Source organism: Hoplias malabaricus, chromosome 18, assembly GCF_029633855.1.
Source record: "Hoplias malabaricus isolate fHopMal1 chromosome 18, fHopMal1.hap1, whole genome shotgun sequence".
Taxonomy (NCBI): Eukaryota; Metazoa; Chordata; class Actinopteri; order Characiformes; family Erythrinidae; genus Hoplias; species Hoplias malabaricus.
In genome coordinates, this window is record NC_089817.1 from 1,171,132 (window position 1) to 1,188,631 (window position 17,500).

At 47.2% G+C, this 17,500-nt stretch overlaps 2 protein-coding genes across 5 annotated transcripts in view; both read right to left on the reverse strand.

The window, feature by feature from the left end:
* The window catches only part of atp6v0a2a (ATPase H+ transporting V0 subunit a2a), a 28,833-nt gene extending 16,956 nt beyond the window's left edge, over nt 1-11,877 (reverse strand). For both annotated transcript variants that reach the window (XM_066651247.1, XM_066651246.1), the window contains exons 1-9: nt 11,280-11,877; nt 6,921-6,999; nt 4,647-4,744; nt 3,238-3,375; nt 2,107-2,204; nt 1,752-1,878; nt 1,013-1,095; nt 551-644; nt 139-351 (exon numbers count right to left, since the gene is read on the reverse strand). In XM_066651247.1, coding sequence (XP_066507344.1) covers nt 139-351; nt 551-644; nt 1,013-1,095; nt 1,752-1,878; nt 2,107-2,204; nt 3,238-3,375; nt 4,647-4,744; nt 6,921-6,999; nt 11,280-11,399 — 1,050 coding nt within the window. In that variant the 5' untranslated portion in view covers nt 11,400-11,877. The remainder of the gene's footprint in view (nt 1-138; nt 352-550; nt 645-1,012; nt 1,096-1,751; nt 1,879-2,106; nt 2,205-3,237; nt 3,376-4,646; nt 4,745-6,920; nt 7,000-11,279) is intronic.
* Nucleotides 11,878-15,385: 3,508 nt separating this feature from the next.
* The window catches only part of nfkbil1 (nuclear factor of kappa light polypeptide gene enhancer in B-cells inhibitor-like 1), a 3,318-nt gene continuing 1,203 nt past the window's right edge, over nt 15,386-17,500 (reverse strand). For all 3 annotated transcript variants that reach the window (XM_066651336.1, XM_066651337.1, XM_066651338.1), the window contains exons 2-5: nt 17,479-17,500; nt 17,029-17,141; nt 16,426-16,537; nt 15,386-16,073 (exon numbers count right to left, since the gene is read on the reverse strand). The exon at nt 17,479-17,500 is cut by the window's right edge and continues 268 nt beyond it. In XM_066651336.1, coding sequence (XP_066507433.1) covers nt 15,505-16,073; nt 16,426-16,537; nt 17,029-17,141; nt 17,479-17,500 — 816 coding nt within the window. In that variant the 3' untranslated portion in view covers nt 15,386-15,504. The remainder of the gene's footprint in view (nt 16,074-16,425; nt 16,538-17,028; nt 17,142-17,478) is intronic.

Below are 17,500 nucleotides of genomic sequence, written 5' to 3' on the forward strand. Positions count from 1 at the left end.
CCTTAAATCAAACAGAAATGTGAGGAACTCCCTGTTAATGGCAGTAAAAGACAGACTTCTATAAACAGAAAACAGAGAGTTCCAGAATTCACACAACAGAGCAATGCTGCATCCTTCCAGGGTTGGGGGTCCACTCACCGAGCCCTCCTCTAGCGCCCTCCTCAGGTTGGCCAGGTCACTGACGGGACACCACACCTCAGCGATGAGGCATTTATTGGTGACGTCGAAGCTGCAGAGGTTGAGGATGTGATAAATGGCCTTCATCTTCTTCACTTGAAGAACCCATGAGTGAGCAGACTCTGAGGCTTTATGAAGAACCTGCTTCAGGTACTCCTCAGTTCGGTGGAGAACCTATAACACACACACACACACACACACACACACACACACACATTATTGTCTGCGGGTAAACACCATCTCTAAAGTGTGAAGAATTCAAATGTCATGAGAACAGAGTGAACACTGGACACATTAAAGCCCCTGTGTAACAGCAGTCATCATGTTTTTAAGGGTGTTTTAGACTTGTGGAGTAAGGAGTAAAGGTGTGTACATTGTTGAGGTCCTGGATTCGAGTCCTCAGACTCTCCATTACATCTGCTCGCTCTTCATCACTCTCTGGGTGAGGGTAGAGATGACAGTGGTAACTAAAACACACACACACACACACACAAAGAAAGAGAAGAAACCAAACATTTACCAGCGTAGGAATGGTGTACGGTGAAGAAGAATGACACAGGAACTTCAGATGAACATACACCAGGTTTGAGTTATAAACCGTGGCTGTGGTGATCCTTGTACGTTCTGTTGATGGAGTGTGTGTGTGTGTGTGTGTGTGATGAAGACAGGGTTAATAATTATAGGGTTATAGGATTTCCAGAGTTTGTATGGAAGAGGGATCATAAATCTAAAACCCAGGGGCACCACTGGATCTCACTGTGGTGCTGACTAATCCGGCTCAGACCAACACCGACCCGCTGTGAGACCTGAGAACGACCGTCCTTTCACTGCTCACCAGTCACAGATTTTTTGGACCTTCTGTCCGATCTGGTCGCCCCAGAAAGAGATGAGGAAAACGACGTTCTTACTGATCTCCCCCTGCAGGAAAATGAAAAAACACACACAAAGAAAGCATTGAGATTAAAAGATCACGCTGCCTGCGCGCCCTGACAGCACAGAGGCGTCACATTCAACTGAGACACAAGCTGCCAACAGATTTGAAAGTGAACTATAAACAACAGTGACAGTGACAGCAGGAACATGGACTATGAGCCACTGAGTTTATGTTTTATTCATGTGTTTTTTTAAAAGATAAACAGCTTGGCAAAAAAAACCCAGCAGGGAATGTTCCATATAGATCCTTACATTCCACTGAACAAACCTCATGTCGTCATCAGCACACAGCGCTGCATAAAGTCAGTGTGAAACACGTCAGAACGCCTTTTCCTTTAACACTGTGATGTACTTCCAAGTGAAACAGGACTGTGGTCTGCTCTGAGAGGTTAAAGGTTGGGGCATGGTTTTATCCACTGAGATTCGACTGGTGGTGGAAGTCTACCATGAAATAAACCTTATATTTTTACCTTTATGATTTATTAATTTATTAAACAACTGTGTTGGACGATGTTTAAGAACTGGAGAGCGTCTTCAGGACATTCATTCAAGCCACACACAGCTGGACTCTATTTCTGTATCTGTGTTTGGCCCTGAGAGAGTTGGGGTGTGTGTGTGTGTGTGTGAAAGTAGTCACTCACGGTGTCCAGGTCGGCCAGACTCTCGTCCACTTCAGCGTAGCTGAGGATGGTGTACCCCTTACACACTCGCCACAGCATTCGCTCAAAAGCCTCCATCTTCACCCTCTGAATCAGCCCTGAGATAAACCTGCACACACACACACACACACACACACACTTTCAGAGGTGAGAATGGGTCACACAGGTAAAATCTCTCACCTAAGAGGAAGGGCATCTCCAGCAAAGTCCAGAAAGAAGTTCAATTTCCAATGAGAGGGTCAACACTTAGACGACTGCCCCATTCAGAAGACTCTTAAAATTGTGTATAGTTTTAAAGGGGGTGTGTGTAGGGAGGGTGTGTGTGTGTAAGACTCACCCCAGTTTGGCTCCCAGTCGCTGCATCCCAGTGCAACCTGCTACAGACTCTGCCTCCAGTGACGGAAACTCCTCATACTGTGGGCCCAAAGCCTCATGCTGAACACACACACACACACACACACACACACACACACACACACACACACACCCACCCCCACACACACCCACACACACACCCCCACCCCCCCCCACACACCCCCACACACACCCCCACACCCCCACACCCACCCACCCACACACACACACATACACCCACACCCACACACACCCACCCACACCCCCCCCCACACACACCCACACACACACACATACACCCACACCCCCACCCACCCACCCACACCCACACCCACACACACCCACCCACACCCCCCCACACCCACACCCACACACACACACACACACACACACACACACAATAGAACAACTATTCAACAACAGAAATACTGTTTGACATCAGTCATCCAAAGAGAGTCCGGCACCTGAATATATTCTTTAACCCTCTGATGTCTGTGTATGTATTTAAATAAAAACAACAACAGTGTTTATTAAAGGGGCGGCACCGTGGAGCAGCAGGTGGTGTCTATGTCACAGCTCCAGGGTCCTGGAGGTTGTGGGTTTGAGTCCCGCTCCGTATTCAGAACTGTTCAGTAAAATATACTAATGCTTGAGAGTTCTGACCCAGTTCAGAGCAAAAAGGGTTCTTAAATATCACACATTATAGATGTTTTAGAGTGAGATTCTGGTCCAACTCTGTCATAGAGCGCATTCTATCAGTTATCCACTGTAATAAAAGTTAGGATTAACTGAGTGTTTCCTCACAGTGAGTCATTAACAAACAAATTAATTGTTGACCCCCGCATTAAACAGGACTGCTCCACTCCGCCATCGTTTCTGAAATTACTGTACAATCCTCATGAAGCTTTCACTGTATTAAATTATAAGTGATTATCATTTCTCTCCTCTGTGAGTGGGACAGTGTGCTGATGGAGGAAGTGTAGCTCCAGAACCCCGTACAGAGGCTGCTCCAGTGAGTTAGACTTGGATAAACACTGGAGGATGCAGAAGAACATCCAGAAACCCCATAAATCGATGCGGATGTGGCGTGTGGTGCAGCAGGAGGGGCGCTCACCCGGGAGCGGCTGTGCATGAAGGTGCGTGTGATCCGCAGCATGTGCGTGTACTCGGTGAGCTCCAGAAGGTTGCGCTGGAGCTTCTCTTTGTTCTTCGCCACTTCGCTGAGCTCCACCTCCAGACGCTGGAGCTGCTCCTAGAAACAGAAGAAGGCACCCTTCAAGATCCGAACACCGGTCCAAATCGACCGCTCGTGCCTCCAGATGTTTACAGACACCACTTACAGTCACTGAACTGAAGGAGCAGCTGCACATGAGCGTAAAGTCATCATGCCCAATGCCAAGCGTGGGCTGGAGGGCTGTAAATCCCCAGCGTTTGACTGTGGAGCAGTGGGACTGTATTCTCTGGAGTGATAGAGCTCCATTATAAAGTCATCCTTTTCACATATAAAAAGACTTACTGATATTTAAATGTCTGTGAAAGTTATGAGGCACCCACACACACGTTTTTAACCCACCACACACAATCAATTCTGTGACTGACCTCAGGCCATATGTGCTACGCTCCATTACACCACACAACTCAGCCCCTGGGGTCTCTCTCCTACACGCTCAATTTCCCCAAACCAGGCGACATATGGCCAGCACCATCAAACCAAAACATACATGCGTTTATCACGCGGTGTGTGTCCACGCAGCCGTCTCCAAACACTGAGGACTACAAGATGTTCAAGAGTTTTCTCAGGAATCATCAACACTGCTGTTATAGTTTAATATTTAAAGGTGCCACACTCTCCCCTCGTCTCCACAGAGGAACACAGTTCTGTTTCTTAATGAAACGTCTGTGACCTGCTTTGGTCCAAACCCCACGAGCCCCACAGCAGTGTTCTCCCCCTGTGTAAACAGCCCCTGTTCAGAACGCCCGCTTTCAGCACCTGTTCCTTTAAATGATAATGAGCCGCTCGCTGTTCACCCCGACCCCGAGCGCACAGCAGTGAGGAGCGAGGAGCAGAAGCTCTGGTTTTTAGCCGTTTTCACTCTGTTCTCTTTCTTCTCCGTTTTTACTCAGTGCTCTTATTTCTCCGCGCTCGTTGTGTCTGTTTTACTGAGTTTAACCTCGTCTTTGCGCTCTCACATAAACACGGGTCCAGCGCTGTGATTGGACAGACTCAGACGAGGGGGCGGGGCCATTCTAAAGTCTCTGCACTTGACGTCAGAAGCGGAGCAGAATCAGAACGACTCGTTTTATCCCGTGTTTCTGACTCAGGCGGCGCACAGAAAACTGACTGGGGTCTTGTTTCACAGTGTGTGGGTTGGTGACCTCCAGATTCACACATTACAGTGGACATGCACTCAATGAGGGATTTCTTTATAACGTAAGTCTGGCAGTTGTTACTGTAAACCCCACAGCAGATGGGTGTTGCTATGTTTGTTCCCCACAGAATTCAGAATTAGAGCAGCAGTGTACCATGATCTCCAGGACGTGTTTCGGAGCAGGAGCTGCAGGGCTGACCTCTGGCTCTGGAACGGCCATGTTTGCCTTCCGGATTTCTCTCAGCAGATAACCTGCAATAAAACACACACACACACACACACACACACACACACAGATCCTTACATCAACAGATCTCCAGGCTGTTTCAGTGAGACGCCAGTGTGTCTGATAAAGAAAGAATAAGCTGGAGGAGTTTGGTAATATTGTGTTGAAAGAATGAAATATTCAAAGCAGTAGAACTGCAGGCCACGACTATGAACCAATGCAGAACCATACTTCATCCCTAATCAGTTGTTAGTGGATGAATGCTACCACAGCTGCAGATTATAATTTATTTCCACGGACAGAAAATTCAACTCTTTTCCCTGTAGTCACTAAAAAATAAAACCCAATGTTTCATAACACATTTATAATAGATGTCAATAGGCAGTGGGTCGTAACTGTCTCTCTCTCTCTCTCTCTCTGTCTCTCTCTCTCTCTGTCTCTGTCTCTCTCTCTCTCTCTCTCTGTCTCTCTCTCTCTCTCTCCCTCTCTCTCTCTCTCTCTGTCTGTGTGAGTGTATGTGTGTGTGTGTGTGTGAGTGTGTGTGTGTGAGTGTGTGTGTGTGTGTGTGTGTGAGTGAGTGCTGTTGTGTAGTAGGAGTGTTTGTGTGTTTCTGGTGCTCTCCTCTAGCACACAGCTGATGTAATCAACCTGACAGTTAATGTTCTCCTCCAAGCATGTTGAGCTTCTCCCCTCTCAGAGGCAGCACTGTGTGTCTGGGGAAGGTCTCGCTGGTGATTTAGTGACTTAGCTAATGACTCTAGGGAGAAACCTGTTAATACATGCAGCTTAGCCATAACATTACAACTACCTACACCAGCACAACACACACTAACACACCACCACCACGTCAGTGTCACTGCAGCGCTGAGAATGATCCACCACCTGAGCATTGGAGAGCAGGATGAAAGGAGCTAAAAATATATGCAGCGCGGCAGACGGCCTACGCTGCTCCTGTGGGGTCAGTGGAGCTGAGAGAATGGACAGCGAGTGCAGAAACTGTGAGTGTAGCTGGCTTCAGTGTTCTGGCTGACGGAGTTTATGATGTGTTCTGTATTTTGTCCTCTTAGTAAAAAGTGCTTACGTAAGCAGTGCAGTTAAATATATCCTCACAACATTTCAGGGTTCATTTGCATATTCGTCTTCAAATGAGCTAAATTCAGAACAACGTCTGCTCGCAAAATAACACTGACTTTCAGATCTAAACAGAGCACAAACTTTCCTCTCTACAGCTTCAGAAGACCCTCTTTTTTAGGGGAAGGTCTAAAGAGTTTGAACTGACTGCAGGAATGAACAGTAGTTCTATATATACACACATCGCTATATAAAATGCTTCAAAAACAATGATGACTTTCAGTACACTTTATTTACAGCTTCTGTCACTGACTGAGGGTCATTAGAGGGCGCTGTTTATTTTCTAAAAGATCTAGGTCTCTATTGTTATTAGCTCAGGGTTCCTGGTCTTCAGGGTCCTGGAGGTTGTGGGTTCGAGTCCCGCTCCGGGTGACTGTCTGTGAGGAGTGTGGTGTGTTCTCCCTGTGTCAGCGTGGGTTTCCTCCGGGTGACTGTCTGTGAGGAGTGTGGTGTGTTCTCCCTGTGTCTGCGTGGGTTTCCTCCGGGTGACTGTCTGTGAGGAGTGTGGTGTGTTCTCCCTGTGTCTGCGTGGGTTTCCTCCGGGTGACTGTCTGTGAGGAGTGTGGTGTGTTCTCCCTGTGTCAGCGTGGGTTTCCTCCGGGTGCTCCGGTTTCCTCCCACGCTCCAAAAACACACGTTGGTAGATGGATTGGTGACTCAAAAGTGTCCGTAGGTGTGAGTGTGTGAGTGAATGTGTGAGTGTGTGTTGCGCCCCCTCCAGGGTGTGTTACTTCCTTGTGCCCAGTGATTCCAGGTAGGCTCTGAACCCACCTCCACCCTGAACTGGATAAGGGTTACAGACAATGAATGAATGAAAGAAATATTGACAAAGCCAAGAGGTTTATGTTTGATGGTGATGTCATGTTTCCTCCTCATTCCTGTCTGTTTTTCTGTCACTGTTATGTTGTTCATATTGATATCAGAATCATATTGTATCGACCCGAGTTAGATCTTGATTGTGATATAAATGTTGGGGTCGTATCGTCCATTGTCCAACAGTTGTGTTTATAATCATCTCTGTGTCTTACTGCATCAAGGAAAACGCTGGTGGTGTGAAAAGATCCCGCTCACCTAGAATCCTCTCCATCTCCTCACACCTCTTGATCTCGCTGACGAAGCGGCGCTGGAAGGCGCTGACGCTGGGGTTGAGCTGAAAAAAAAAAAATTTAAAAATCAGCTGTCACCTCACGCCTCCAGTCTGAGACTTTTACACTTTAATCAATATCTCACAGACACGAACATCACAGTCCACAGCAGCACACCTCAGTCCCACAGCGGCTTCACTCTACAGCAAACGGCCGGAGACTTTACCTTTCGCTTCTTTGTGAACCATCAGCAACAAACAAAACACAGACCAAGAGCTGCTCAGAGGATCGTCCCCTTTATCAATTAAACACGAGGTAAAGAACTCAGAGCTTCAACATTACAAGGAAATTCAGTTAAAAGGAAAGGATCTGAAATGTAAACAAGGTCACCGTGGGTCCAGCCTGGTGTGAAATGGAACTGTTGTGGTCTGAAAGTCCCTCACAGAAAAACCCCTGAGACACTGTTCTATAATGTTTTAATTTTGCCTTTGACCTAAAACCCATTTCAATTCCAATTCAGTGGAGAGGTTGATGCTGGATATGTTAATACAGAATGATTCCCCACCATCTATTTTACTCCTCACCGTTCCATTTAAAGCTCTACAGACGGGGGCTAAAGATATCACTGCTATTGGTGAAGAAGGGAACAAAATGCTGTATTTGTGCTGTGCACCTGGACACATCAGCTGTCATTCAGCACCTGGAGAAAAGTCTAAACAAAGTATAAAATTTGAAAAAGTGGTGGGATTCCCCTGTGTGCTATCGATGCTATAAATGTGTCTTTAAATCAACACCATTACTGTTAAATGAACACTGTTAGTGCCATAATTGAACACTCTCAGTTAACACTAGTAACAGTAATAGTGTTGATTTAAACACTGGAGAATCTGCTGTGTGTGAGTTCACTCAGTTCCTAGTCTCTATTTCAGGCTCACTGTCATCCACTAGCTTTCTGCTGCAGTGGGTGATTTCAAACACACACACCCACACACACACACACACACACACACTGTGACTTACACAGGAAGTATAAAGAGGGGCTAAATGTGTGCCAAAAGAGCCGGCGGCAGGCTCGAAAACAGTGGGCTTTTAAGCGGATTTGTGACACATTTACAGATCAATTGATCCAATTCACTCTGCTCTCAATGCCACATTAACCTTCCTGACATACAGCAGCCACTGTCCCTCAGCACTGGAGCCCACACGCTGTTCTTACACAGACGACCCAAAAGACAGAATAACGTTTACTTATGACACAGTGATAATAAACCAATCGCAGTTTATTATTAGCAACAACTACAATAAAGTGAAATAAACTATCAGTGGAAACAAGATGAAATTGCAGCTGAGGGTTGGGACTGGGGTGTGCTGAGAGAATGCACATTTCTGTGATTTGTCTTTTGTAGATAGAACACAGCCTCAGCATCAATCTCAGCCCCATCAGCTTCAGCACCATCAGCTTCAGCACCAGCATCATCCTCAGGCCCATCAGCTTCAGCACCAGCATCATCCTCAGGCACATCAGCTTCAGCACCAGCATCATCCTCAGGCACATCAGCTTCAGCACCAGCATCAGTCTAAACCTCAGCATCATCCTCAGGCCCATCAGCTTCAGCACCAGCATCATCCTCAGGCCCATCAGCTTAAGCACCATCAGCTTCAGCACCAGCATCATCCTCAGGCACATCAGCTTCAGCACCATCAGCTTCAGCACCAGCATCAGTCTAAACCTCAGCATCATCCTCAGGCCCATCAGCTTCAGCACAATCAGCTTCAGCACCAGCATCATCCTCAGGCCCATCAGCTTCAGCACCATCAGCTTCAGCACCAGCATCATCCTCAGGCACATCAGCTTCAGCACCAGCATCAGTCTAAACCTCAGCATCATCCTCAGGGCCATCAGCTTCAGCACAATCAGCTTCAGCACCAGCATCATCCTCAGGCCCATCAGCTTCAGCACCATCAGCTTCAGCACCAGCATCATCCTCAGGCACATCAGCTTCAGCACCAGCATCAGTCTAAACCTCAGCATCATCCTCAGGCCCATCAGCTTCAGCACAATCAGCTTCAGCACCAGCATCATCCTCAGGCACATCAGCTTCAGCCCCATCGGCTTCAGCACCAGCATCATCCTCAGGCCCATCAGCTTCAGCACCAGCATCAGTCTCAACCTCAGCATCATCCTCAGGCCCATCAGCTTCAGCCCCAGCATCATCCTCAGGCCCATCAGCTTCAGCCCCAGCATCATCCTCAGGCACATCAGCTTCAGCACCAGCATCAGTCTAAACCTCAGCATTATCCTCAGACCCATCAGCTTCAGCACCATCAGCTTCAGCACCAGCATCATCCTCATGCACATCAGCTTCAGCACCATCAGCTTCAGCACCAGCATCATCATCAGGCCCATCAGCTTCAGCACCATCAGCTTCAGCACCAGCATCATCCTCAGGCACATCAGCTTCAGCACCAGCATCAGCACCATCTTCATCATCAGTATCAACATCGGCTCCATCAGCTTCAGCATCATTTTAACGTCAGCACGTAGATTTAACCCATTATTGGAAACAAATTTCCAGCTCAGGTGACATAATGATGCTTTTCCAATAACTGTCTTTAGGTGAAAGTTCATGAGGCTTTAGGTGACAGTTCTTGATTCAATTCATTAATTCATTCATCTTCTATAATGGCTTCATCCTCTCACACATTTGAGCAATTTCCCCCAGCCAGTGCACCAATAAACATGGGTTTGCACTGTGGAAGGAAACTGGGGCGCCCAGAGAATACCCTCTCAGACACAGGGAGAACACACCCTAATCATACTCATGCAGACAGTGACAGGAGCTGGGGTTTGAACCCAAGACCCTCTGACCCTGCACCTGCTGCCTCTGCTTCCATTCAGTTCAGTGAAATTTGTTTAGCTCTTTCTTCAACTGGTGTAGCTTTACAGAAACAACAGTCCCAGCTTTAAGACACCAATCAGCTGAGAAGAACCCAGAGCTGAAAGTGGTACCCACCCCAACAGTACAATAAAAATGGATAATGAATTATGTGCTGAAAAACAGGTATTTTTACTCACGCTGAATTAATGGAGTGAGGGAATATTACGTCCTGGACGTACAGTGAATATATGACAGTGGATTTACAGTAGAGCACAGAAATGAGACCGTAACTGGACTGTGGTTCAAAGATCATTGAAAGTCGGAGTAATTTCTATTGTTTAATGTACAGTTTTATAGTTTTAGAGTAAAAAAGTGAAGATCGTATATAAAACACTACGTAAAAACCAGTGACTATTATTAGAACGATACCCTCAGTACCGATTTTAACATCAGCATCAGTACCACATCAGTCTGCTTCAGCTGTAACATCAGCATCAGTACCACATCAGTCTGCTTCAGCTGTAACATCAGCATCAGTACCACATCAGTCTGCTTCAGCTGTAACATCAGCATCAGTATCACATCAGTCTGCTTCAGCTGTAACATCAGCATCAGTACCACATCAGTCTGCTTCAGCTGTAACATCAGCATCAGTACCACATCAGTCTGCTTCAGCTGTAACATCAGCATCAGTACCACATCAGTCTGCTTCAGCTGTAACATCAGCATCAGTACCACATCAGTCTGCTTCAGCTGTAACATCAGAATCAGTACCACATCAGTCTGCTTCAGCTGTAACATCAGCATCAGTATCACATCAGTCTGCTTCAGCTGTAACATCAGCATCAGTACCACATCAGTCTGCTTCAGCTGTAACATCAGCATCAGTACCACATCAGTCTGCTTCAGCTGTAACATCAGCATCAGTACCAGATCAGTCTGCTTCAGCTGTAACATCAGCATCAGTATCACATCAGTCTGCTTCAGCTGTAACATCAGCATCAGTACCACATCAGTCTGCTTCAGCTGTAACATCAGCATCAGTACCACATCAGTCTGCTTCAGCTGTAACATCAGCATCAGTACCACATCAGTCTGCTTCAGCTGTAACATCAGCATCAGTACCACATCAGTCTGCTTCAGCTGTAACATCAGCATCAGTACCACATCAGTCTGCTTCAGCTGTAACATCAGCATCAGTATCACATCAGTCTGCTTCAGTTGTAACATCAGCATCAGTACCACATCAGTCTGCTTCAGCTGTAACATCAGCATCAGTACCACATCAGTCTGCTTCAGCTGTAACATCAGCATCAGTACCACATCAGTCTGCTTCAGCTGTAACATCAGCATCAGTACCACATCAGTCTGCTTCAGCTGTAACATCAGCATCAGCATCAGTTTCAACATCAGCTTCAGTTGCAGTATCTGTATCTGCATCAGTTTAACATCAGTATTATACTCACATCTCTGAACTCCACCAGTCCCATTTCTCCCAGTTCACTGATGCAGTCATAGGCAGATCCGGACTGCAGGAATAACTGCGCCAGGCACATCTCCTCACTCCTGAAACTGGCGCACATCATTGCCCCAAATCCCGCAGTAAACAACAAACAAACAAACAAACAAACAAACAAACGAACACCTAACGACACCGGCCGCCTCTCACACACAAACCCATGTGATTTCCCCGGACTGCAGATTCCACGGCTCCTAGAACAGCGCCCTACTTCATGCTGCTTACGTTAGAACCCACTGATACGCTCTTTAAACGGACACAATCCGTATAACAGCATGTAACACACTGCACAGCAGCGCGTCTCTGCGGCTAGCAGCACTTAGCTGCTCCTAATGGGAATCAATAGGAGGCTGGAGCCACTCTGCAGCCATGGACCATCGAGAGAAATGCAGCCACAGCGTGCCCAGAACCACCGCCTCTAACCCGCCAGGAGAGGGCCCGGGTCCTGCCCCACGAAGCACGGTGGATATCGTCAATAAAACACGGCGAAATATAAAAACATCCCCAGCAGAAACGCTAGCCCCGCCGCCGCCGTCCGCTGGCTGCTCGGGTTGCCAGGTATAACAATATCCCTCTTAGAGGGAGTGAAAGCGCATGATTTCAAAACAGCAGAAATCTGTCAGATTTAATAAACACTTTAATATTAAACTGTTAAAAAACAAAACCTCGTGTTTTTAGCCTTGTGCTAATTTTCATTGTTCCCTTTAAAATCCCTCCAGTTAAAACAGGAAGGTAAAAAAAAGTTTTTTTAAGGGAAACTCCACTAATCTCCCTGAATTTCAGAGGATTAAACGATTAAGATGCTCATAAAGTGATTCAGTGGAAGCAGATGTGGAGTGATGTGTTGCAGAGAGACTAGATGTGTCCTGAGGGGATGTGCTGGTCACAGCGGTGGTGATAGGAACCAGACGTCTCACAGGATGTGATGTATAACACTGTTATAAACACGAGACTAATACCTCACACGGGTCTGGGCCAGTTTTCATTCATTCATTCATTATCTGTAACCCTTATCCAGTTCAGGGTCACGGTGGGTCCAGAGCCTACCTGGAATCATTGGGCGCAAGGCGGGAATACACCCTGGAGGGGGCGCCAGTCCTTCACAGGGGAACACACACACACACTTACGGACACTTTTGAATCGCCAATACACCCATTACCGTGTGATTTTTGACTATGGGTGGAAGCCTGAGCACCCGGAGGAAACCCACACAGATACAGGGAGAACACACCACACTCCTCACAGACAGTCACCCGGAGGAAACCCACGCAGACACAGAGAGAACACACCACACTCCTCACAGACAGTCACCCGGAGGAAACCCACGCAGACACAGGGAGAACACACCACACTCCTCACAGACAGTCACCCGGAGGAAACCCACACAGACACAGAGAGAACACACCACACTCCTCACAGACAGTCACCCGGAGGAAACCCACACAGACACAGAGAGAACACACCACACTCCTCACAGACAGTCACCCGGAGGAAACCCACACAGACACAGGGAGAACACACCACACTCCTCACAGACAGTCACCCGGAGGAAACCCACACAGACACAGGGAGAACACACCACACTCCTCACAGACAGTCACCCGGAGGAAACCCACGCAGACACAGAGAGAACACACCACACTCCTCACAGACAGTCACCCGGAGGAAACCCACAATCTTCAGGCCCCTGGAGCTGTGTGACTGTGACACCTACCTGCTGCGCCACCGTACCGCCCTGGGCCAGTGATAACGTTATTCAGTTTCCATAAAATGTTTACGTTCATAAACTCAAATGTTAGAAGTACGCATGAACTGTTATTTTAAGTGTCTGCAACTTCATTTAATGCTGAATACAACTCAAAATTATATGCATTTCTGGTGCACAATGCTATTAAGTACAATTAACTAAACTAAATCTAACCATAGATTCATTCATCATCTGTAGCCAAGGCACCAGTCCATCACAGGGCACCACACACTCACACTCTGCGCTGTGGAGGAACACACCGAACCCCTCGGGGCAGTGACCCGGTGCAGGACTCGAACCCACGACCCCCAGGACTCTGGAGCCGTGTGACAGTGATTCTCCCTGTTACACCACACACTCCGTGTTTATTTAGAACCGGGGGAAGGGGCTACAACATATTTAAATTAAAAAAATGTGTCCTTATTCATTCATTATCAATTATTGCTTATTAATAAAGATCAGCTGCAGATTTCAGAAAAGTGTTTCTTCTCGTTATGAACATTGATTTTAGGGGAGGTTTGGTGGCTGTGTGAGTGACAGGGTGAGTGTGTGATGCTCTGTGATGGAGTGGTGCCAGGTTCAGGGTGTGCTCCAGACTTGTGCTCTTCCAGTGCAGCTCTGGACCCAGTTACACATGAATGAATGAATGAATGAATTTCAGGGGTTTAGTGGCTGAGATTGTAACTCATCCCTCACCCTCTGAATCCCTCTGGGACCGACTGCATTCATTAAAACCATAGATTTTAAATTAGCCGCGGGTGTTTTTCTCTTCACTGTCTCTCACCATGACATAAAGGATTTGTGTCCAATCTGGCAACCCAGAGAATCCTTTAATATATTCTGTGCTGTTCTCTTACAAAGCAGAGGCCCACCATCTGCCTGTCCTTTGTCTAAAGGGTGTGAAGCTGGACACCTCTGTGGCACATTAAGTTTAATTAAGATTAGGTTTAGGCTCAGATTAATATTTAATGGTGGAAAGGCATGGGACTGATGCTGAGACCCTACCTCCACCTCCATGAGCTCAGTGCAGTGTTCATGGTTCTGTTGAAAATGTTGTTGTTTTTAATTTGTGCCAAAGGTTTATGGATTACAGCAAAATAAATATTTAATTCATATTTATAATTATTAACAGTTCTGCAGGTTGGTTTTGGCCGAGAGAGGAGACGATATACGATGTCATTCATTCATTCATTCATCGGTCGGTCTGGAGAGACACACCCTGGACAGAGCCCCAGTTCATCACACACTCACACCTGAGGCCACTGTCCAACCCAGGACCTGCGGCAGCTGTGGGGCGTGGTCTGGCTGATGGAGGGTTAAAGGCTCCTGATGTAAATGATTCTCTTCAGATCTGGACCACACCCGGAGAGCATTTAAATCAGCTGCAGAGCATCAGGCAAATTCACACCCACTTCCATCTTCTGTCTAAACAACAACATTCACACGTCCTTTACCAGGTCCCGGTGACATCATCAAGGGGTTGTTCTCGATCCACTTCACTGCCTTTACATTTGACTTACAGCCTTCAAAACTACACTGAAGCCCTTCCTGTGCCTTTGAGCAGCTCTGACCTTAATATCACCCTACAGCCTGCATTCATCTCTCCACAGCTCTATTTTAGTTTACTGATGGTTTATCACACGTTTTTCTATTTCATAATGTATTCATATATTAATTGTCAGTTTTCTGAGGAGCTAGACTTCAGCAACGTTCTAATGCTTTGATTATTTATAGTTTAATCATGTTTTTATATTTTTAACAATAAAGGTATGTTTATGTTCTTATTTCAATTGCTTTTATAATGTTACATTCATTCATTCATTGTCTGTGACCCTTATCCAGTACAGGGTCACAGTGGGTCCAGAGCCTACCCGGAATCACTGGGCGCAAGGCAGGAGTACACCCTGGAGGGGGCGCCAGTCCTTAACAGGGTGACACACACATTCACACTTCCAATCCACCTACCAACGGATGTTTTTGGAGCGTGGGAGGAAACAGGAGCACCCGGAGGAAACCCACCCACAGAGAGAACACACCACACTCCTCACAGACAGTCACCCGGAGGAAACCCACGCAGACACAGGGAGAACACACCACACTCCTCACAGACAGCCACCCGGAGGAAACCCACGCAGACACAGAGAGAACACACCACACTCCTCACAGACAGTCACCCGGAGGAAACCCACACAGATACAGAGAGAACACACCACACTCCTCACAGACAGTCACCCGGAGGAAACCCACACAGACACAGGGAGAACATTTAATATTTATTTAATTTAAAAAACAAAAACAGAGTGTTTACTGCCACTGGAAAATTATGAACATATTTAGGGAAATCTGTGAAACTCTTTTGTTTTATTCACAGTTTATTTTAAGTCTCACCATTATCCCCTCAGTCAGACCCCACAGAACTCTGCATCACCGGAGACTCTGAGCGAGTCTGTTCAGCTCCTGAGAGAGAGCCGTGACCGTGTCCAGGATTTTCTGTCTGTCTCTCTCCTGCAGCCGGCTACCGCAGCGCTGGGAGAATTTATCCGGATGCCACAGAGCCTGCTGCTTCCGGAGAAGCTTCCTGAATGTGGGAACATCGGAGCGGTCAGCACCGTGCAGCATCACCGCCAGCATCTCATCCAGAGAGCCGCGGGGAGCCGGCCAGGGGATATCGTCGTACCCCAGCAGGCTGCTGGACTCTGGGGCGGAGGAAGCGGAGCTCTGGAACGTTTCCGCACAGCGTTCCTCATATCTTCTCTTCTTTCCTTTCCGGGTTTCCTCCTCTTTGCGAGCCGCTCGCTCCAGGTATTCCCTGTGCTCCTTCTCCAACCTGGAGTAGAGCTCTTTGTTCTTCCTCTCCTCCTCCTCTCTGTCCTCCCTCTGTTTTCTCCTCCCTCGCTGAGCCCTGGCCTTCTGCTTTGCTGCATACTCCTGCCTTATCCTCTCCGCCCAGTCCCCGAAATCTTCCTCATCTTCTTCGTCCCGCAGGAAGTCGTCTGGAAAAGAGGACAATGAGAACGGCACAGTAACGTCTGGAATACAGCACTGTCCCCAAATCTTTCTCTGAAATGTCGGGAATTCACGGGTAGCTACCTACTCTTCTGGATCAAAAATGCAGCCTCAACACATTGAACATATTGACAGTTCCTCTGCTCCAAAGCCCATAGCAGGGGGGCTTTACACCCATTTACTCCGCTCTAACACAGGGCTTAAAGCAAGGTGATCTTAGGACTGTCTGCATATGTCCTTTAAACTATGCACTGGTCAGATCTGGAGTAGTGTGTTCAACCAGAACAGAGCCTCTCTAACAGTCTTCATCAAACATGCCCTCAATTACAGTCAGATTACCATCATACTGCCCAAATGTCTCAGAGAACTCATCCTGGCATTCGCCAAACAGCTTCTCTCTCCACTCCTGCTCAGGGTCAGTCTTCTGAGGCCCGTCTCCGTCACTCCTCCTCTGTGTAGAACCACAACACAGTTAGATACAATGAGCTCAGAGAAAATGCACGTCATTTACAGAGGATATATTACGAACATTTCCCTTATTTAGTGTTTGCACATTAATGTGTGAGTCTGGAGCCCACCAACACACACACTGTGAAACAAGACCCCAGTCAGTTCTCTGTGTGCCGCCTGAGTCTAAAAACGAGTCGTTCTGATTCTGCTCCGCTTCTGACGTCAAGTGCAGAGGCTTTAGACTGGCCCCGCCCCCTCGTCTGAGTCTGTCCAATCACAGCGCTGGACTCGTGTTTATGTGAGAGCGCAAAGACGAGGTTAAACTCAGCAAAACAGACACAACGAGCGCGGAGAAATAAGAGCACTGAGTAAAAACGGAGAAGAAAGAGAACAGAGTGAAAACGGCTAAAAACCAGAGCTTCTGCTCCTCGCTCCTCACTGCTGTGTAGAGGTCAGAGTGCAGCAGCTGGTGTCTCCGGAGCAGTCTCGTACCTGTCCAAATCTCACTTTTTGAAGCAGGTCATGGGGAGTGACCCCGGCGTTGTTCGGTGCATCCTGGGCTTCAGGGCAGTGTTTACACAAAGGAACCACCAGGTCGTCATAATCTGCAAGAGTCAACACCAAGACGTCCCAAAGTTTGTGGACGCTGCTCATCATTATATTTTCAACAGTAAAAACTCCTGATCTTAAGTGTAGGCTAAACATTGCTGTGAAGATTTGATGGCATTCAGCCACATAATAATCAGTGAGAAAAAAAATAACACACACACACACACACACACACACACACAACCAGAGCATTGGGCTCATTCACCCTGCCCTAATTTTTCCTGCTGGTTCTGGGAATCAAACTGGTGACCGAGCCCACTTTCCTAACCATTAGGCCACGCCTGTTTTCGACTCATTTCTGCTACATTATATCAGACAGTATTTGTACTGCACCTCTCTTCCCGTATTTGAGTGC